The sequence below is a fragment of the Labrus bergylta genome, chromosome 10 (assembly GCF_963930695.1).
Source record: "Labrus bergylta chromosome 10, fLabBer1.1, whole genome shotgun sequence".
NCBI classification, from domain to species: domain Eukaryota; kingdom Metazoa; phylum Chordata; class Actinopteri; order Labriformes; family Labridae; genus Labrus; species Labrus bergylta.
Genome location: NC_089204.1, coordinates 9,574,064 through 9,596,112, shown reverse-complemented (window position 1 = coordinate 9,596,112; position 22,049 = coordinate 9,574,064). Strand labels below are relative to the sequence as shown.

Genomic DNA, 22,049 nt, shown 5'->3' with positions numbered 1-22,049 from the left:
TTGCTCAATCTATTTAAAGGGGGATCAAATCTCAGGCGTTAATTGAGGCAGTGATTTAGGAGAAAAGTTTCAAAGATGTGAAAAGAAAATGAACAAATTCATCTTTTGCCACATGATGTCTATTGCAGGTGTTTTAATGCAGCTTTGGTCAAAACCCCCCTCATGTTAAATGAGATGGTGTACAGTAAGTAGCAGGGCACATGAAAGACTGGTGGGACAGCAGAGGGACTAATTCTATGCAAAGATTTGCATTCTCTACCGTGTGGCTGAAGCCTGCAGAACTCAACACAATTTAGCCAAAGGGACAAGTTCACTATTTAGCTTCAACCTCAGCTGTGGAAGAAATATGTATTTATTTTACTGAAGTAAAATACATTTTGTAGAAATACTCAATTTCAAGTCAGAGTCGTGCACTAATAATCATTTAATACATACATCTTATCAGCGCTATGTATTTAAAGACCCTTTGAAATTTGTGATGTGACATCAATACTGAGAGTCAAATTAAACAAAAATAAATTCATAATTATTAAACATAGTTCAAATAAAAGTCATTTTTCCTTTTTAGACAAATGTAGCTCTCAAGAATATGGGTATGGAAGATTTTTAATTTGACATCTCTCCAAGCTCCGTACACAAAACTATGTCCGTGCTGTGCAGCTCCTAAAGTCATGTTTGAGTCATCTGAGTGAGACTCTGGATGAGAAGAGTCAACCCTAACATCTGTAAGCATTCATTCTAACTGATGACTGAATGATGAGTAACAAAGTGCTTTGCTACAGATAGCATAGTAAGTGGTTAGCTTACACATGCAACATAAGCCAAGATGCCCCAAGATATCACAAGTATGTATGTGAGGCTTAATAACGGCTTTTTAGTGGAAGCTAGTGCTAACAGAGTTACAAATAGACAACTGGGATGGATGTTTAACTTCCATTGCTGTGTTAACTTATTGTATGGCCATCAGGGAGGAATAGGACGATTTCAGAGTTGATTATTGGTTCTTCAAAATCTCCATTTGACCAACCAACATGGACTCAGTCTTTGCCTGTGCTAACTGTTTGATTTAACTGTTTGTTTGCAAGTCTAGGATCTTTGTCTCATTACTGATCCTTGTACTGTCCATGTGAATTATTCTCCAAAGAAAAAATGTCCTCTTGCTTTCTTTAACTAGCTAACACTCTACTCATGCTAACGGTCTGGTTTCTATTTGTCATGTAGATGCAGATCCAGTTAAAACTCTCATTATAGGTTTAAAGTATGAAGAGTAAAAGCACTGAACCTTCAGACGATGGCCGCTGTGAGTGATTTGTCATTCACATTTATTTGACAATACTAAAATATGTAGGCCTATTAGTTTAGTTAATTCAAAAACAGCAAACAAATAGGGTCTTTAGTCCAAGGGTTCCCATACTAGGTCTGTCCAAAGGCTGTGAGATGATCAATGTTTTGTTTTTGGCAGGCATATTTAATTAGACTCTTCTTGGTTTTAAACTTGACAATGCCAAAAGGATTGGAAACTCTTGTTAAGTTAGTAACAATGCATTGTGTATCTTTTTTATTGGACAAATCTTCAACTGAAGCAGTAGGCTAACTATAGCTGTCAGAGAACACAGTGCTGTATTTCCCCCATTAGAATGATGTTTTACAAGTATAAAGAATCACAGAGTACAATTCAACAAGCTTCTCTTTATTGGCCCAACAAATCAACAAAGAGACCAGTCTGACTTTTCTACCCATAACCCTCTTCACCTCTCAGCAGGTGTGAACAGCACACAATGGCCTCTCTCTGCAGCTGACAGGTAGAGCAGCACCTGTTGGGATGTAAGGAACACACCTTGTTTGGGGTTTCAGAAGAGGAACAAAGCTGCTTTCTTATCAGGAACATAACAGAAATGACGCGGTAAACTGAATTTGTCTGAATTTTTTGGGGGCAGAGCCTCTAAAATATTATTGAGCTCAGTTTTGTAAATGTTTTATTCCTGACTTCATAAAATTAGTCTAATTTCATTTTCTTAAGAAGTGAAAGAAATTAGTGCTGCTACCACGACTAAACCAACATCAACGATTGCTACTGATCCTTCTACGACCACCTCTCTTGAAGTCACAACTGTGAAGTATTGACTACATGAATAGTGATTCAAATATCTATTTATTTACGTGATCTCTGGTGGAAGAGAACTTTTATTTTTTCAGTTTTCTCTGTTGTTAAGCACAAGTCTTGTGTCTTTTTCCACGACGACATGTGTTACCTGCTTCATGTCCATTTCAAACAAACAGTTAAAAAGATATAGTTAAACTTACTTAACCTTTTCTGGCACATTGATAACCTGAAGTCTTACTTCAAGGTTCATTTGAGCTGAACATACTATTTGGTTATGTGCTGAGAGCATGGACTGTAAATATTACGGCTGAGAGGAAGATGAAAGTTTCTTTCTGATAGTCACTTTTACATTTTCTTTTCTTCTTTTAAAAAAAATAATGGCTCATATTTTATGAATACCTTTATCTTTATTCCAATTTTGAATAAGAAATTGCAAAGGTTTTTTTTTTCCCCAGTTTTATTTTCTTAATTTTGCTTTTCAAAAATCGACTGAAATTAACATTTGACTTGCAGAAACATTCATCGGAGCTCCTGTGATAAATATCCGAGGTGATTAGTGATTGATGTAGTTTTGAGGTGTTGATTGGATTTTAAATTTTGACAAAATTTAATAAAATATTTTTTTACATGAATTCCGAACTTCCGAAAGTCTGATTGTGATGCATTGCATGAACATGAACAGTTTTCTCAAACTATCTCAGTTGAATTTATGACGTCCTGCCCTCTGTGTGTTTGGTTTGTTTGGCTTCCTGACTTGGCAGACTGTAGGCGGAGTCAGGAAGGCCATTAGCTAACTGTGGACAGGCTGGCTGTTCCAATTTTAATTAGCTAGATAAAATGTGAATTAGAAAAACTTTTTTCCTTTCTGCTTTCAGCAACAAACACACAAACACTTACAATCACTAACCACACTTCCTATTGTGTCCGTCTTTTTCTTTCCTTCATCTTTCTTCTCTCCTCTCACCTTCTCATCTTTCCCCCCCTCCCCCTGCTCGTGCCCTGAAGGCCCAGTTCAGCCTGTGGTCCTGCTCTTCCTCCAACTGTAATACATTAGGAGGATTAACATTCCTACAGTAAGCTGCAGACCCAACCTCTCGAGCTTTTCTGTCCTCTTGCTCAGCCCCTCCAGCTTGTGCTGTCTTGCATGTAATTTCCCGTTTGCCTTAGAACTCCCCCACCATCCTAATAATGTCCTCCAACATGCACGCCACGTACACGGATTGAAGTTCTATCTGTGAGTCAGGGTTATACTGCAGGTACACAGGCAGACGCACACAGTGCTGACTGCATGGATTCTTTTTTCACATCTGGGAAACCCAATCCTTTAAATCACAGAGAAAATGTTATTTTTCAATATTATTATCTCACAGTTCAGAAGACCACAATGTGCTAATATTAACCCCCCAAAATCCATTTGATGGATTGATAGGATAAATAATGCCTAACTTTAAGGCTCATTGAAACATCTTTATTTATTATTTAAATATTAATTAGAGTGTTGGCGTTACAGTACTTTATTTGTCTTAAAAGTGTCATAAAATGGGGCAAATGTCTCTTCATAGTTTCTCTCATCCTTGTCGGTGAAAGCTCTAAGCCTGTATGCTCTCACTGAACATGTTCATTTTAAAGACACCCCAAAATGATATGGTCTGAGTGTTTAAAAAAAGCTCAGCTAAAGCTTACCACTGTAATCTTAGCAAACATATACTGTATGTCAAACTGATGGGAAAAAATGCATCTGTTTGGATCTATATTCAGAAGCAGATTTAAAACAGATATAGCTCCTCCTATCCAGGGGTTACTTATGCGCCAAGAGGTGCATCTTTATTTGTCAACGGGTGTATGGACAGATTGTATTACAAATTGGCGTGAGGGTGATCTTCAGTAGACTCATTGTCACAGTAACCTTGTTGCATGCCTCTGGTTGGATGTGTCCCACCAACCTCAGTCAGTAGTAACACCTGAACAAAGGTGAAGCATGAGGTTAGTTTATACAGAATGGAAACATTTTGACATTGATAGCTAAAAGAGACACAAATGCAAACTGAATTTTTGACTTTATGACATCTTTACTTCTTTGTATTCTAGAAATGAAAATGTGTTTGCAGTCATCAAGGTAGGTTGTTGTTGAATGAAATGTATGAAAAACAGTATTTACCAAAGAGAACAGAAACTTTTCACAAACGTGACCGCACTCTCAGGCTCCAAGTTGCTGTAGCTCCGCTCCTGTCTAAAACCTCTCCCAGACACCTCTAATTGGCCACTATTTATCCAGGAGCCCAGGAGAGCAGAGTGCACCCTGGGCTGTTTTCACATGGGATTAACCCAGGTCCAAATCCCAACACACTTCACAGAGAAAAGCCCAACACTCTCACAGCATCATCTGGCACAGATTGGCCCCTGTCGGCCCTGTTTACTCTATCTGACGGCTCTGATTTAGCTCAGTGTTTCTGAGCTGCTGGTCCTCTGGCAGGCCAGGGGTTTAAAGGTGATACAGCCAATATTTGAGACTATCTGACCTGATGGCACTTTAGCTTTATTACATGCATTTTACGTCGCTCACAATGGTCTATATTTATTGTTGACAAAAAATCCCATGTGTTCCAGGTCTGAACCAACAATTAATTAAAAAAAAAAAGATTTGCTAACCAACATTATTGCTCTTTGTCCTGCAGGAGACTCTTTGAATTTAAACATGCATATCTTAACATGGGAGATTCAATACTTACTGGATCTGTTGTTGTTGTTTTTTTTTTTAATGCCAGAATGTTCCAGAGAAATCTGAGAGCAATTTTAATTGTAAGCGCTTTTTTTATTGTTTACTTTTAGATATTTTTAAATTTCAGAGTGTGTGTGCTTTAGGAGTTTCTATAAAGAGGTGATGGAAGGAGGAATGAACAAATTGCAATTAAATGCCTGATTAACAAAAAAATATATAATTTGGAACTTCCATTTCTTTGACATTTTGTATTGTATTTGAGCTATGTAGAGTTACACAATTACCCAAATCAATGTTTATTAAAACAATTTCAATTGCTGTATTAAAACCAAATATTAAGTTCCTTGATATGGTTATGATTGTTATTCTGGTTAAATGATAACAAAAAATCTTATGAAAGATTTAAACATGAGATTTAAATGAAATAAACATGTTATTTTTGAACATTTTACGGATAGAGTCAGTATCACATTTTTTGCAACATTTCAAGTATGTGTTTTAAACACATTTGCTCATTAACAGAAATGTTCTTTTTCATTTGTTGCTGAACATATTTACTTTTCAGTATTCATTTTATGTAAAAGCAATTCCCAAGGCAAGGCGACAGTTATGAAAACAAAACACAACAACACTTAGTGTTTTTCTTGGATTGATACTTGGCTTAAAAAAATACCACTTTTAAAAATCCTAAAGGTATACACTTCTTTAGAGTGAAGGGTGTGAGATGAATATAATATATGATGTATCAGTTTTGAAAGCAAATTATAATAATGCATACTGACAGAGCAGGTCACAGTCAATAAAGATATATCAAGACTAGCAGGGATTAAACTCTCAGGTCTGACAGAGTATGGAGCTGTGATAAAAGGGAAACACTTGTTAATTTACCTGCTCTCTACTGCCATCTAGTGGACACTGCAGTGAAGAAAAACATGATTCTTGTGTCTAACACAAGGCAACACTTCTTGTTTAAACCATCTATAAATGACCTGAATTAGTCTTTTATAAGAAACTTTAACACTGTAACAAGAAAAAAATGCTGTGTTTATATACTTGTTACAGCTATCTGTCCTGCCCACATTGATGTGAAATTCAAAATAATTGACAATAAACATAAGTTGTTATAAAAAAACTTTTTTTTTAATGTGATGCATTGAAATCAGCAAAAAAAATGAAATTTTAGCGTGATATGAAACAGACTTTTTTTTTTTACATGAATGCTAAACTTGAATTCTTTTGTGACACTTAAACATAAAAAATCTTCTGAAACTAAATCATCATATTTATTAGCTAGAAGCAATCTCAATGACAATGAGTAACATTTATCAAGCTTTATAACTCTCTTAAAGCACGAGTCATTAATGACCTACCCCCAGCTTCTCTGGGACCCTTCTCTCCTGTCCATCCTTGACTCATCTTGTCGTTCTGTGTCGCCCTCGGTGACCATTGCATAACATCTCACATGCGTGTGAACTCTGTCCTCTCTTGTCTCTTGTGTGTGTGTACTCTTGTCCCTTTCAGGGTCTCCATAGTGGACACAAGGTCGTGTGGCGCAGGTGTGTTGGGGACTTATGAAATTACTCAACGTCCTCACAGATCCATACATACTTCTTTATGCGGTCCTATGGAAGAAGAGAGGCTGTAGGTTGTTAGTATGAAAACCCCTCTGAGACAAACTTGTCATTTGTGATAAAGAGAGACAACAGGAGCATTTCTGGTACCCCTCAAACCACAAGTGCTCATGGGAGCTTAAGACCAAAAAGCATTGGTTTAAATGATCCAGGTCCAGGGACTCAGGATGGTATAGAAGGCATTTCATTCACAGTGGTAGAAAATTGAAAGCACACCAACGCATAACGGCCTGAGCATTGTTCAGGCTGTGACACCCTGCTGTTTAATGAATAGTTTGTGGCCATTGCCCATAATAATAAGACTCATAGATGGTCTTCTTCACAAACCTGCTAACAACAAACAGAAAATGCCCCACAGCTGCCATGCTCCCTCTAACAGCCTCGGTCTATAGACATAGGGGGATGGTCCCTGCTTGCTGCTTTTATGATGATTATTACGTTCAATTCATTCAGAATTAAAAAAAAAAAAAAAAAAAAGAGAAAACAAACAAACACATTATTATATTATCATTTCAGTAAATATGAAATGCACAAATAAATACATTTAGGTATAGGACTGACCTAAAAGGTGGGGGGCGAAGCTCTGGCTTATTATGCCCACTCTTTTTATAGAACATACTCCCTTCATCAACCTTTTAAGTTCACCACGAAACAAAACACTATTTGAAAATATCAAACTTTGACTTGTGAATTGACCTTTTTTACTTGTTTTTAGAGCTAATCCTGAGATAAGACAGGTGACCCTTCCAAGTGTGGATGAGGGTTTTTATTTCAGCTGATCAAGAGTTGTTGAATTGTATGTCTGCAGGTGATGGAATAAGGTAAGTATGAATAGAACTGCCCAGTGACCAGCAGGTGACCTTACATAGGTGTCTTACATGTCACTTTGTCACCTGTGTGTTTCCCAGCCGAGCGTGTGCAACAACACATCTGGCTGCAGTATTTAAAGAAGTGCACGGGTAGTTGACTGTGGTCTTGTCTTGCGTCAAGGTGAGTGCAGCATGATTCCTTCTATCTATTCGTTTTTATTCTTTACATGCATAGTTTCTAATGAGGCTTTATTTCCAACAGATGGCACAGACGTGGAGTTTTGGTCTGCTCTGCTTCCTCGTGGGGGCATCATATGGTGAGGTTTTTTTTTTACTCAAGATAAAGGGGTATATTTTTCACCTTTAATTAAAGCTGTAAGTGATTTCTTAAAATGACACGTTCTAGTCTTATAATGAATGATTGCAGCTTTAGCTCTGGTGAAATCATCTTATTCCACCCTGTTTTGACTGTAGCATGTAGCTGACTGTTTCAGCTTGGCTGGAATAGTCAGGCCCAAGAATTCATGCTATGAATAGCTGCACAATTTATTAGATGCAAATATTTTACTTTTTTAAAAACATTTCCCCCCCAAACAAAGAGTTTGCTTTGATTCTTGCTGGTTACAACCTCTCTCCATTGAATGATGTGTTAAGGAACTGATTCAAATATTGTCCTAGATTCAATTTTCAATGTAGCTTGGTTTTAATGTAGGTCATAAGTTTATGATTAAGTTCTTGCTTGTCCCAATAACGTTTATCTCGTATTCTGCTTGACAGGAGTATACGTGTGCTTAGCTACAAAATAAATAAAACAGAGTGAACAGAAGCCTGTCTGTGTGCGTTTATAAAAGAGAAAGTCTGACAGTGGAAATATGAAGAGTCCAAGCAGCGACAACCTTATGCTCACTGACCACTTGGTTTGGATACACTTGCGCTGAAGAGAGATAGGAATTGTTGGAAGGAGAGAGTTGAGGACGACATTGAACAAAGGGTCAAGGTTGAATTCAAACCCAGGGCCATTGCGACGAGGACTACAGCCTCTGCACTCGACATAGCTGCTTGGCTATCCCGCTCCCTTATTAGAGACATTTGAACTGATTTTAAATAACAAGTTTTAACATGTTCTATGTTAATAGAATACCCTGAGTACAGAAACCATATTGAGACTCAAGTTGAAAACAAGTTGGAATCTGAATGGATGGACATTTTCTCTTTGGATTTGGTGAAAAACAGTCACAATGTTGATAAAGTCAGGCTTGAGTACCAGATATACTAAAAATATATATCAGAGGAGCTCATTTTCTTGTGTATTTATGTATTTTGAGATGGTAAAAATAATTTCTATTTTTAAATGTTTCATTTGCAAAAATAACTTTCTCCATTGATTTATTTGCACTTATACTCAAAGTTTGACTTAATGTTCAACATTTTGACTTTATTCTGCACTAAATATTTGTATTTTCTTTTGCCTGTCCATAATATTATACTGTAAAAAGAAATCTGGAGAATGTAAATTGATGACATGGTTTGCTGTTGGTTTAAGTTAGTAAACTTGGAGCAAACACAATGTGACCTTTGACTTCTTTTGGACATCCTATTGCCAAGATATATATCCAAGATGTGCTTGTGCAGCATGTTCAGACATGTATTGAAAGGATACCTTATTCGATCAGATTTGCTAGTTAATCATACCAACAGTGCTCCAGTATCATTGTGAGTTGTTCTCTATGTGGGAGTATTAGGGTTTGAACCTAGTGGTTTGTTTCTATGTCCACAGCGGCTGAGGTCTGTTTTGATGAGGAGGGCTGCTTCAGTGACCTTCCTCCCTGGGGGGGCACCACTCAGAGACCAGCCTCCATCTTGCCATGGGACCCTCAGGAGATAGGCACCCGCTTCCTCCTCTACACCCAGAGGAACCGCTACTACCAGGCAAGAGATGGGTTCATTTATTTTTGACTGGTAAAGGCTACCTTAGCCGTTATTGTATAAACCACTGATGTGATCATGTGAAAATTCTATGTAACCATCTTGGTACATACGTAAACGTTTCTTATATTGAGGTGAAGTCAATAAATGTGTTTTATACACAGTCGCACTCTCAATCCTGATTTATCTTTCACTTACTTGTGGAAAACTTTGCCACTGCTCACTGCATTGTACTCAGAAAAGCCGTGATTGGTTTGTTCGGTAGGATCTGACTGCACTGCAAACTGCGATTGTGAGTCTCAATGTCAACAGCTATATTTGAGCCTCAAGGAAAGATCAGAGGAAAAAAAAACATGTGTTCAACATTTATTCAATCGAAGTTTGACCTCATGAAAAGCAACAGATTCTTGAATTATGTGTCGAATTTTAAACAAGCTAAGCACTTTGGCATTGAACCTTAACCACCAACTTGTTTTTTTAGTGGTGTGATGCAAAACAACGCAGAAGAAAACAGTGCAAGAGTATTAAAGCTCACATCAGCGTAGGCAACTTGCTCAGCCTCTGCAAGGATTCAATGCCTGTCTATAATTCTTTTAAAGGCTGAATATGTGACTTTTCCCTCTGAAATGTAATAGAAATCAAGTATATCCTCTAAAAATAACTCTGTGAGTCATGACTGTCTACAATGGGTGTAACACTCGAGTCCCACTGTCTGTGATGCTTTCAGAGCTTTCTGAGCCGTAGCTTCACTTTGTTTACATCGCCATGACGGCCGGCTGACTCCTCCCCTCGCGTATAAAAGTTGTTTAATTGAGGGACTAGAGAAAAGAAGAATAACATATTGTTCTCACTACTTAACTGCGTTTCTAGATCACGGTCATTTTGGGTAAATTTACATGCAGTGTGAAGATATGAGCATAATAAATATCGCTTTATTAACACAACGATGCAGCGCAAGTTGTTTTGATTTCATGCTAGTGCTCAAGGGCGACATCTGCTGGATCAAAAAATCGCAGCACAGAAAAAGAGCACATTTGGCTCTAAAAATCCCAACTTTTAAAGATAACCACTTTATACATTTTTTGCAAGAAACAAGCACTAACATTCAAATCTACACAAGAATACGTTTCTTTAAGGGTTTTACCAACAGAAGGAACACCATCAGAATAATTGGTATATGAATATTGTATCATGAGAAATTCAAAAGAAAAAGAAAACGTGAATAAACGGCTTATGCTTTTAATGTCTTTGATATTGAAACCATCAGGAGCTCAAAGCTGACAAAACCATTGAGGCAACAAACTACAGCGGGCTGAGAAAGACTCGTTTCATCATACCCGGTTATTTGGAAAAAGGAGATGAGGACTGGCCACAGGAGACGTGTAAGGTAAGAAAACACAGAATGAAAAAGTCCCTTAAAAAAATACTTCAAGTGAATAACAAGAGTTAAGTGTTATATTCCATGCTGTCCTGGACTTCCACTTCAGAACTGTTCGTTTCCTAAGATTTGATGTTTGGGTCAAGAAATGAGTCTTTGCTGATTGTCCACACAGCTTCATCGTATAGTACAGTAGCAACAGGTTTTCTATGCAGTATGCTGATGGGAGACCAAGTTTTCCTTCTCTCAATTTAAACATTTACTCGTCCATAGATCACCTGATGTAATTACTCACCTATATGCCATTTACTTAATAACCCAGTATTTTTGCTCTCATACTTTGTTGATTCTTGTTTATTTGTATTTGTCCTTTTGGTATGTAAGTGAACTCATATTTCATGTCATATTGTTTGTTATTCTGATGCCTCTTGTTCATGTTTTTAAGTTCTTTTACAATAAAGCTCTGGGACCAGTTAGGTTAAATACATCTTTGTACAACTCAGACTAACCCTTAAACCTTGTTGTGGTTCTCAGGTCATGGTGTCGTGGGGGAATGTGAACTGTATCGTTGTGGAGTGGAAGAAAGGTGTGAGGACTCAGTACGCCCGGGCTGCTAGTAACAGCAGGGTGGTGGCTGCTCAGGTGGCAAACATGATGAAATTCCTCATGGTAAGAGTTGAGCTAGCATATGCTTACAGTCTTTGTGCTATGCTAGGCTAAAAACATTGTAGACCTATATGCATGATTCTCTTCCACAATATATTTTCCCGCTGTCATGCCCTTAGCCACTGTGATTAACTAAATTATAACTTTGACTTAATATTCTTTAACATCAAGTCGTTACAGTACCAAAGCTGAAACTATGTGAAAAGTTGTGGTTTGTCAGTAATTAGCCAACAACACTTCTTTGTTAGGTGTGACAAAGTAGCTTAAACAATAAATCATCACAAACTTAAACATGGAAGCAGCAGTCTTCCTGTACTCCTGAGCTTTCTTACCAAAAAAACCCTGATGACAAACTGTTCAGGAGAATAGTACAAGACCATCACATCACAACACAGGTACTTGCAAATCACTGCAAAGGAGGAGGGCTTAGGCGGGACTTTGCTGAGAAAAAAATTATAAATCCTACACATACAAATATATTTTTTCAATAGTTGCTCGGTTGCATTTAAAAGATAAAATCGACAATATATTAGTTCTTCCATAAAACTGGTTAATCTTAAAGATGCAATATGTCAAATTTATACACTAGAATATCTAAATCAATTAACAATCAACTAACCTGTGTTATATATTTTAGACATTTTTTTATCGTTGCTACTGTACATATGTGAGAGAAAAGGGAACTGTGCTACTAAAACCTGCCGTATACTGTTGCTGTTTGTGTTGCTGAGATAAAAACGTAAAGTCAATGACATTTGACAGATTAACACATTGACAAACACAATCTCTTCCTCAGGTCCGAATGGACTGAGTTAATTTTCATCGGGGGTGGGGGTGGAGTAGCAGAGATAATTACTCCCATGATTCCCAAACAGCCATGATGTGATCTTTTGCTATTGATTTGATTGAGAGCCGGAATGGCAGAATTTACATACTGTGCGTTTAAGGAAAGAGATTTAACCAAAATAAAAATAAAATGGAGTAGAGGGTGTTTTTCACATGTGTATATCTGTTACATAGTAATTGCTTCTGCACAGCTGAGTAATCACAGAGGCCAAAAATGAACACAAAATTACACAACAGGCAAAGACTAAAGTGCACAACCATATGCAATGAATGTCCTGACATGAATGACACTGTATGTTGTTTGAATGATTGTGTAGATGATACCCTATCGTTGCATTTTACATTTTTCATCTCCCAGGGCAACTACAATCAGAAAGCTGATAAGTTCCACATTATCGGACACGGCATCGGGGCTCACGCAGCAGGAGACGTTGGCAGCAGGATCCCTGGCCTCGCACGCATCACAGGTGAACCCTTACAATATTTAATGGTCATTGATGTGTAACTGTAAAACAACTCACTATGTAACATGAAGAAATACTTTTTTACCGTTTAAGAATTTCTTTTTTTTTCACATTTCACTTCAAAAAATATTTTGTTTTTAACTTCATTGCTAATTTATATTTTGAAATAGATTGCCATCTGGACTATTATTGACCCTGACAAAGTATTAGTATAAGTATCAGCATAGCATCAATTTACAATTAAAAAACAGGTAGTTGTTCACCTATTTAATCAACTGTTTTATGTTTAAATATCACATGTATTAACCTTGCATTAACTGCTGACACTCTGAGGAGCATCATTTTTTTTATAGCAAAATCCCCCAAAAAAGCTACTTAGATAAGGAAGAAAAAAATGTGATTAACTTACATCTACATTGCCAACAAATACTTTTAAAAATATAAAACAGAGACACAGGATGAGAAGACTGAACGCAGCTTGATTTGTTAAATTAAAGGAATTTCTTCCTCAGAGGCCAAAAAGGCATCAAAGTTCGATGAATATGTAATAGGGACAATATTTTGGTGCTAAGCTTCAATGAGGGATCAGATAGAATACAGAGCTGTTCATTGATCACTCATTCTTTTTTTTCTCTTCTCAGGACTCGACCCGATTGAACCTTACTTCCAGGACACTGATGCCGCTGTGCGTCTGGACACCAGCGACGCCCTCTTTGTGGATGTCATTCACACTGATGGACTTCCTTTTGACTCAAAACTTGGTACATATCCCAGTTGATGACAATAAGTGAATCTAAGTGGATGATACCATCTCAATGTCTTCGCTGTACTTCCTAAAACTCTTATCCTAATCAGCGACCTGGAAGTAGTCCTCCTTTTAGAATGTGACAATGTAAAAATAGAAAAACAGATGGCTAACTTGGCTTCAGCTAATGGAAATAAGGGAGCTTTGGCTGAAATATTCTATTTGGTCAAATTTGAAAGACCATTATACCAGTGAAAGCAATTTCTGTCTCCCTCCTCTAAGGTCTGGGGATGACACAGCCTGTGGGCCACATCGATTTCTACCCAAATGGAGGAGAGCTGATGCCAGGCTGCTCCGCCAACAGCGGCAAACACACTGACCTGGACGCCTTCTGGCAGGGTGAGATCAACTGAGACACACAAACAAATTTCTATAAGTAAAGTGAAAAGTTTGTCATATGAAGAATTCAGTTCCGTTAAGTAATTCAGCCACTTTTGATCATTTTTAGATAACAGTAATTGCTAACGCTGGTTTTAGAAGAGTCAAAGGGACATCCTCTAGAAATCTGGCAATTATTTGATGGTTGATCATGTTCATGTAGTCGCGTTCTGAAATTGGAAACAGAAAAGCCCAAATCGGGGCACTGGTGGTGCATTTAGTGCGCGCGCCCTATGTATGGAGGCTGTAGTCCTCCAAGCGGGCGGCCCAGGTTCAAATCCGATCTGTGGCTCCTTTCCCGCATGTCATTCCCCTCTCTCTTTCTCCCTGGTTTCTGACTCTATCCACTCTCCTGTCTCTACAATAAAGGCACCAAACGGCAAAAAAAAATATAAAACAAAAAAGCCAGACCAATCCCGTTCTAGACGTCCTGTGTCTGATAGATATCGCACAAATCACTTTATGCATGATTTTAAGTTCAACAACTGTTTTTGCAATGGCAAAAGATAGTCCATGATATCTAACACCAAATATCACAAAACGAAAAATAACCATGAAACCTCATTGTCAAAGTTCCCTTATGTACATTTTAATTTCCAGTACACTGAAAAGATGTCAAGATACATTACAAAAGATATTGTTTTATTGTTTATAGCTGAATATTACAATTATCTTCAGAAAACTATGGAGCTTCTGAAGACCCCCCCCCCCCGAAAAAATCTTGTACACACAAGTTAATTCAAAAGTTATGAACTTGTGCACACACATAATATCCTTTGTTTTATAATGTTTTTGGACAATATTATTATTATTATTATTTTTTTATTTTTTTATTTTGGGACTTCAGGGAGACCGTAGAAAACCAGTGATTCTCAGAAATATGAAATGTGTCAGTGCTTATGTAATGGCTTTTTATTTCTTGCTCTATGCTCTCAGTTCTTGTGCACTCAAAGTGGGTCAGTGCCCTATTGTGGCCATGATGAGAACTGCATACATTTCTCAAACCAGCTCCATTAGGGTGTCAGTAAATATTTTACAAATCATTAAAAGGACTGACTTGTCAGTGGATTCAGTCATGATAATACCAGAAATGTGTATTTGGCATGTGGTAACAAATCATAATGATTAAAAACCAAAACAAATATTAGGAACTATGTTAATACTTACAAAAAAATCACATTTTATTTGTTTTCTGATTTATCTAAATTCACCAAATCCAAGTGTATTAAGACCATAGTTTTTCAGGCTGTGCTGATTTCTCTTTTGAGTAAACTGTATCTGTAAACTCACTGGGGCATGATGTGACTTTGGTATACAGCTTTGATATAATCAACACTTGCCCAGTGTTTCAGATCTATAGGCTCACAGGCATGCATCCTACAGTATATATAACTCAATGACGTATACGTCCTATTTTCTCCAACATCCAACTTACAATGTGGAACCCCAGTGGATTATTGGAGTCGCCCCAATGGAAAGAATTGTTAAGAAACCCTCTGCAGAGTTATTCCGCCTGGACCAATCTGAGCAAATATTTTCTAATATGGATGACGGCGGCCTTCTTTTGAAATGGACTGCTGAGTAGTGAGGCTCTTTCAGAAGCATTGGTGCCGAGGTACTGAGGGGGTAGGGTGTTGGGGGGCTAGCACAGCTGAATCTGCCACGTTTGATCCTATAGATAAGAGAGGGAGAGTGGGAGCCTGGGCCGCATAGCTGGAGATCTTGGAGTGTCTGGGTTTGCCCTGGACTGGAAGAGAAAACAAGAGGAGCCAGGACATATTTCTATGTCTGTGTGAAACTGTCTCTCTGTCTCACATTCTTATACTCTGACTCCAAGATTGTCCTATGCTGGGGTTGACAATCAAAACATCTTTCTTAACCTAACACTTGACACATGAAATAACAGCCCTGGTCAGAAGGTCATTATTTCTTAAATTCAGGACTCACATTTGGTTCACTATTTCATCACTTATTCCTCCATCATAACCATCTTTTAACAGTGCCTCCATCTGAATTTGTTTCCTCTTCCCTGTCCTCCCTTGTTTCTGTCTTTTGTCAGGTACCAAGACGTTCGATCCCTGCAACCATGTCCGAGCCTACCAGTACTACAGCGAGAGTATTGTTAAACCCCGGGGCTTTGTAGGATTCCCCTGCTCTGACAAGGACAGTTTTGCTAAAGTAAGACTCTTTAGCCTGTAACTTTGACATTGTTGCTGTGGCCTGTTCAAGTCTTTTTCAAAAAGTGAACAAGGTGGTCAAAATGTGTGTTTTTTAAAGCAATGGTCGGATCAGCTTGTATTGATTTATTGCATCCTTCCTGAGCTACTTAATACATTGTAAAATCATAATAACCCTCATCATACATTTGATCATTTTATCAACATCATTTTACTCTAGGCCTGTGGGAGCGAAAGAACTGTATGTGCAGATGTTAACCTGTGAAGTAATTCCATCAGTCTGATTATTGTAATGGAGTTAAGGTGCAATATTTCCCTCTGGACTGTCGCGTAGTCGTACTGAGAAAAAGAAACTTTGAATCAATGTATTGTTGATTTTGATCAAACCTTGAAAATGAGGCAGTGTTTCAGTGTTTCAGTGTTCCCTGGGATAGACATACCTTTAACACCACAACATTAGTAAAATGAATAGAACTTTAAAAGTTATCCCATTTTGAAATATGTTTCACATTAGGGTTAGGGTTAGGGTACAGTAGTGTGATAAGATAAACTGTCTATGTTAAGTAAAATCTCAGGATTGAACATAATACTAGTCCATTCTTTCTTGTCCGGGGGGGCTTCAATATGCTCTGGTAATAAACAACTGGACTTAGCCAGACCTTAGGTCAGTAGTTTCAAAACGATTAGCAGCTTGCCAAAAGCATGTCAAAGTTTACCAAAGCTGGCGTGAAGATCTATGCTGATATGCTTCATGTCTAGAGCAGCTTTTTAGGATCCCTGCTGTGAGTCTGGTTGTAGACTGTTGTGGGGGGGTTGGGGGGGGGGGGGGGTCTGGATGGAATCTTATGTCCTCAATTAAAAAAGTGACTCAGTCCTGTCAGATGGGCTCAGACAAGAAAGGGGGCTGGAGAAGGAGAGGAGGCTCATATCTTCACCATCCCAGCATGTGTTTGGAACTGCCACCTGTTGCTGTATGACACTGATATGTCTGTGAAACTTTTCCTTGGTTTTAGAAGTTGATTCGGCAAGATTGGATTTTTGTCGCGGTGGAGGAGGGTGATGTAAATGGGCTTCCCTCATGTCTTCCTCGGGGAGGGCTTGTATCTGCAGCTGTCGGTGTTAATGACAGTTTATCCCTGCTTTGGACACATGTCCCCGATCAAAGGAGGCCCGTGGAGTGCTGAGCATGACCTCATATGACTATGTCCCTGTTGAGAGATGACAGCACCTCCTTGTCGTTCACCTCATAAACGCTCCCTGGTGTTATTCCTGCAGCAATAGCTGACAGCCGCAAAGTCAGCCTGTTCCCACACACTAAGTTATTGTGATTCTCCACCTTCATATTTGTAAGGTGGCAATCTGCAACATTTTCAAGGAGTATATGAAGGAAAGTGTTCTATGGTTGACACTTTTCACAGCCTATTCATTGACAGGAGAAGACTCTTACACTCCATCATACAGGAGGCCTTTCTTTACACCTCACTATGTCCTTGTCTTCACAGGGAAAGTGTTTCCCGTGCACAGACAAGTGTCCGATGATGGGCCACTCTGCTGACAAGTTCACTTTGACTGATGGCTTTTCCAAGACAAAGTACTTCCTCAACACTGGGAAAAGAAATCCCTTTGGCAGTAAGTACCCTGTCCTTCTTGAGTGGGCCAAAATAGAAGTGTGACTTACACATTTTAAACGATCTCACCTTTTAGATTTGACTGTGAAAAACCACTGAAACTTCGTTTTAATGGGCTTATTTAACCCTATACAATTTGAGCAAAGTCAAAAAGGATTGTCATTCACCAAAAAAATGTAATCCTGACTAGTGAACGTGTCAGAGTAGTGCAGAGAACATTCAGTGCTGTTAACTTTGTCTGGACCTCTAGGTCAATCAAACTCTAGTATATCTGGGTTTCACATTTTTGGCATTGTACTTTTAGCTCCAGAAATAAGCAGGGCTCACTGACGATGTGCATGTGAATCATGCTCCACTATTCTTCTGTTATAATTAACTGTAGGTTACAACTCTCTGGACTACTTAAAAAAATACCTGAAGGTATAAACCCTGTTTGTTTTTAAAGTGACATTTAAATAAAGTAGACCTCGACCTCGACCTCGACCTCAACCTCGACCTCGACTGTGTATAGCCAGTGAATAAAGTCACTTATAATTCAATCTCATAATTTCTATTCATGTAAAATAGTGTTATTATCATCTGGTGAAATAATGTGACTACCTACTATGTTTACCTCTGTCTAGCTTATAGCTACAAAATATTGGTAACCCTTGATGGTCCCAGCTGGCCTCAACAAGCCTTTATGTTTGTGGCGCTTGCCGGAATGGAGGACAGCACCCAGGAGTACCAGCTTCACGTGTAAGAACATTACGACTTTGTTATTTTCAAAATATGGAGGGTTTTAACCAATATGCCTTCAGTGGAGGGGTAAAGATGCTGAAAAGGGTGTTAAATATTTTACAAAATCCAGAATATATAGACTGACTACTAAAAGCATTTATATAAGCCTTCCTAATGAAAAATGATCTTCTTTGGTCTGTTCAATGAGCTTTTCAACTTATGGACCAAGTAGGAAGTCCAGGCCATATTCTTCTCCATTTAGTTGTTGCAGTAACTAATACATATTGAGAAATAATCCTTCCATTTCAAATTCACACATACTAATATATTCATCATACACATAATCAGTCACAGAATTTGACCACACATGTGATAAGTGAGCATCATTTAACTACCAGACTCTGATGTAATACTGGTGCTCAGATTATACTGTCGAGGCGAGACATATTTTTCAAAGAGAAATACAACAGTCCCTTAAGACAGTCCACTGCTGTAAATCAAATTTCCCTTCCAGGTACAACAAAGGTATGAACTGAACTGAAAGTGTGTTCAATTGTTACATCCCTCCAGGGGTACCATGAGGCCAGGACGGACCTACGAGCTGATGATAGACGCTGAGGTGGATGTGGGTGACGTGACAGAAGTGAAGTTCCGTTGGAACAACCATATCCCTAACATGCTGAATCCAAAGTATGGTGCATCCAAGGTGGAGCTGCAGAGGGGAAAAGACAACAAGATGTAAGTTTTTCACATCTGTAAACATGTCAATACTCCATTTTCCTTATTGTAAGATTAATAGCTTTTAAATCGTGTAATCAATGTTATTTAACGTGAGGAGACCTAAATCAGTGGTACTACACTTTTGATCCACTTTATAAATAAATAAATAAATTTAACTATTATTTCTGTAAAGAGACCTTTCCTTTTGTTATTTAATAATACAAAAAAGCAGGTAGAAGACCTTACTCATTGCTTTGTTCCAAAATAAAAATGGGATGCAGAAAGGATTTCTCCTTAATATAACCTTTTACAACAAATAGGTATCTTTTATTTGATGTGTCAATTTTTTGAAATATTTAATGTGAAAGTTGTTGGTGAAATCTGTGCTAAAGCTTTTACACATTTCTGAATTCATTCTGATTCAGAGAAACAAATATTAGCATGACGAAGTTATAAAAAGTATGAATAAGAAGTACGTATGTAAGAGCAAGCATCGAGTTTCATGCATGTTCATTGTACTGAAATATCTTCATGCTTAAGATTTTAAAAATAGAAATAATAACAGAAATAATAGAATATATACAAATATGAAAATGTACATACTTTTGAATTTAATAATTAGAAAGTGAAGTTTATCTTTAGTGTCTTTTAATTCAATGTGATTAACAGTCTAAAGCAGAGCTTAATTTTGTCTCTGAACAGGTGAGTTCATCCATAAAACGTTAATTTCACTGAGAAGTAAAAGCAAAACAAATGTCATGTCAGGTCTGTTGTGTTACTCTGCATTAGTTTTTTCAGGTTTACTTAAAAAGAGCAAATCACCAACAAAGAAACAGACGTTTAGTTTTATGGTAAATTCCTTAAAACTGATGAAAAGCTGTGTCCTGTAGTCAAACTGCAGCAGATTTCTGTTCAAGCACTGCCATAGCTCCCTGACTTTGCCACTAGAGGGCAGCATGGGACTACACCTGGTGCCCTCTAGCGGTTAGGGCAGCATTGTGGTGAAATTTAGTCCCTGATGCATGGTCTTTATAATGTAGTCTATCAAAAATGAATAGAATTAAAGTGATGGGGCCAGGAGGTTAGCTTGTGTTCAATCAATACTGTAAATAAAATGTACCATTCATGTTCTCTCTTTTTCTCCTCTCAAAGCTCCTTCTTCTGTGGAACAAAGAATGTAGCAGAGAACACGATCCAGTCTGTGCTTCCATGCCAAGCTTAATCTGCTACAATCACCTTGTAACTCAGGATCTTTAAATAAAAGTTTTGCATTCAAACCTCTACAGCTCTGTCTGTGATCCTCTGTTGCTGTGCAGGATGTAGCAATGTCATAAAAAATTAGACAAATTGAGAAATTGTATTTCTTTAAGAAACTAGACAGTACAGAAGAAAATGTGTTGTTTCAGTGACGGAGCCGAATTAAAGTGGCTTCCATGTGTGTACTCATCTAAGGGATGAGGAATTATGAAATGACAAAGAGATGCAAAATTATTACAAAGAGAAAGAGGTAACTCGGGGCGGCAGTAGCTCAGTCCGACTAAAGACTCAGACTAAATCTGGTAGCTGGAGAGGTGCCAGGGCACTTCCCGAACACTGTCGAGGTGCCCTTGAGCAAGGCACCGAACCCCCAACTGCTCTGGTGCGCTCTCTGGACAGCTTGTAGCAGCCCCACTCTGACATCTCTCCACCAATGCATGTCCACAGGTCCTGTTTGTGCATGCTTGTGATTCAGGCCTATGTGTGTGAGAAGCATGTCCCTATAAATAACCCGAATTTTCCTCAGGGATTAATAAAGGATATAAAAAAAAAAAAACAATTCAATTCACATTTATTGATCATATACACAATACATCATGCAATGTGTTGTGAAATGTTTTTTGGTACCTGTTCAGTCAAGAGATATAAACGCTATATATGAAATAAGTTTGAAATACAGGAAAAACCTCTCAAGAGTATAATAAACATTTACATTAAAATGTAGAAATATGAGACTAAGAGAACAAAATACATGATCTACATTATGACATAATATGGGGCTGCACGGTGGTGCAGTGGTTAGCACTGTTTCCTCACAGCGAGAAGGTTCTTGGTTCAAATCTTCATCAGACAGTAGCCTTTCTGTGTAGAATCTGCATGTTCTCCCCATGCTGCATGCGTGGGTTCTCTCCGGCTTCCTCCCACAGTCCAGCGGCATGCTCGTTAGGTTTAGGTTAGGTGACTCCCGTAGATGTGAACATTTGAACAGTGGAGGGTTTGAATGGCTGATTGGGCAGTGTAAGCAAAGCAGGACAGAACTATATAATCGGAATTAGGATGGGTGTTACAATCGGCAGATGTAACATTGTTGGTATTTGTAAATGAAACAGGACCCAGTATTGCCCTTTGGCAAATTAAACGATTTTTACCCAACATCACACACCGCTGACTCTGTGGCAGGAAGTCCTGGAAACATTTACAGAATACAGACTCAAAACAGAGCACACTTAGCGTCAAAAGAAGCAAACCATGGTCAACAATATGAATAGCTTTTGTTAAATCTACAAAGAGAGCAGCACAATGATTCCCTTTGTCAACAGAAGAAATTATATTATTTGTAACAGATGTAATAGCAGTGATACTGTGGTTAGCTCTGGAGCCAGATTGATGTGGATTTAAGACATGATTACTGGAGAGAAATGATTAAGAAATTATAAACAAAAGTATAAGCATGCATGTGTTCATAGTGAGTCCTGGAAGCTTTTTAATGAAAAACAAATAATTAGACACCAACAGATTGGTTATGTTAAGGGTAACTAAACATTTATTTTTATTAAAGTCAGTTTGATAATTTGTTGATGGTTTTAGACTTTTGAGTCTAAATTCTGGAACACATCTTTAACTGCAGGCTTTCAATTTCAAAAGAAAAATCTACGTAGTAAAATGAGCATTCACATAAATTCACTTCAAACCATCCCTGACAACTTCATCACTTTTTATAGCACCTCATTACAGCAGTGTTATTACTGTCACTTTAACAGGCTCAACAGCAGCAGCAGTACTATGAGGGATACTTCACATGTCCGGCTATTAGCGTGCCTT

General features: G+C 38.0%; 1 protein-coding gene across 1 annotated transcript; it reads left to right on the top strand.

Moving 5' to 3' along the window:
* The first annotated feature begins 7,422 nt into the window (after positions 1 to 7,422).
* LOC109976819 (inactive pancreatic lipase-related protein 1) lies at positions 7,423 to 20,254 on the top strand. Its single transcript, XM_029275536.2, has 13 exons — positions 7,423 to 7,444; positions 7,526 to 7,580; positions 9,041 to 9,192; positions 10,457 to 10,576; positions 11,102 to 11,236; positions 12,438 to 12,546; positions 13,185 to 13,304; positions 13,571 to 13,687; positions 15,786 to 15,904; positions 17,406 to 17,532; positions 18,155 to 18,269; positions 18,822 to 18,989; positions 20,124 to 20,254. The coding sequence occupies exons 2-13, from the start codon at positions 7,526 to 7,528 to the stop codon at positions 20,191 to 20,193; spliced, it is 1,407 nt and encodes a 468-aa protein (XP_029131369.2). The 5' UTR covers positions 7,423 to 7,444; the 3' UTR covers positions 20,194 to 20,254.
* Positions 20,255 to 22,049: the final 1,795 nt, after the last annotated feature.

What these genes read in the sequence shown, in the direction of transcription:
- LOC109976819 (XM_029275536.2), top strand. Translation starts at nt 7,526, where the DNA reads ATGGCACAGACGTGGAGTTTTGGTCTGCTCTGCTTCCTCGTGGGGGCA. An exon ending in ACATGATGAAATTCCTCATG is followed by an intron (nt 11,237 to 12,437) that starts GTAAGAGTTGAG and finishes TTCATCTCCCAG; the next exon opens with GGCAACTACAATCAGAAAGC. An exon ending in AGGGGAAAAGACAACAAGAT is followed by an intron (nt 18,990 to 20,123) that starts GTAAGTTTTTCA and finishes CTCCTCTCAAAG; the next exon opens with CTCCTTCTTCTGTGGAACAA.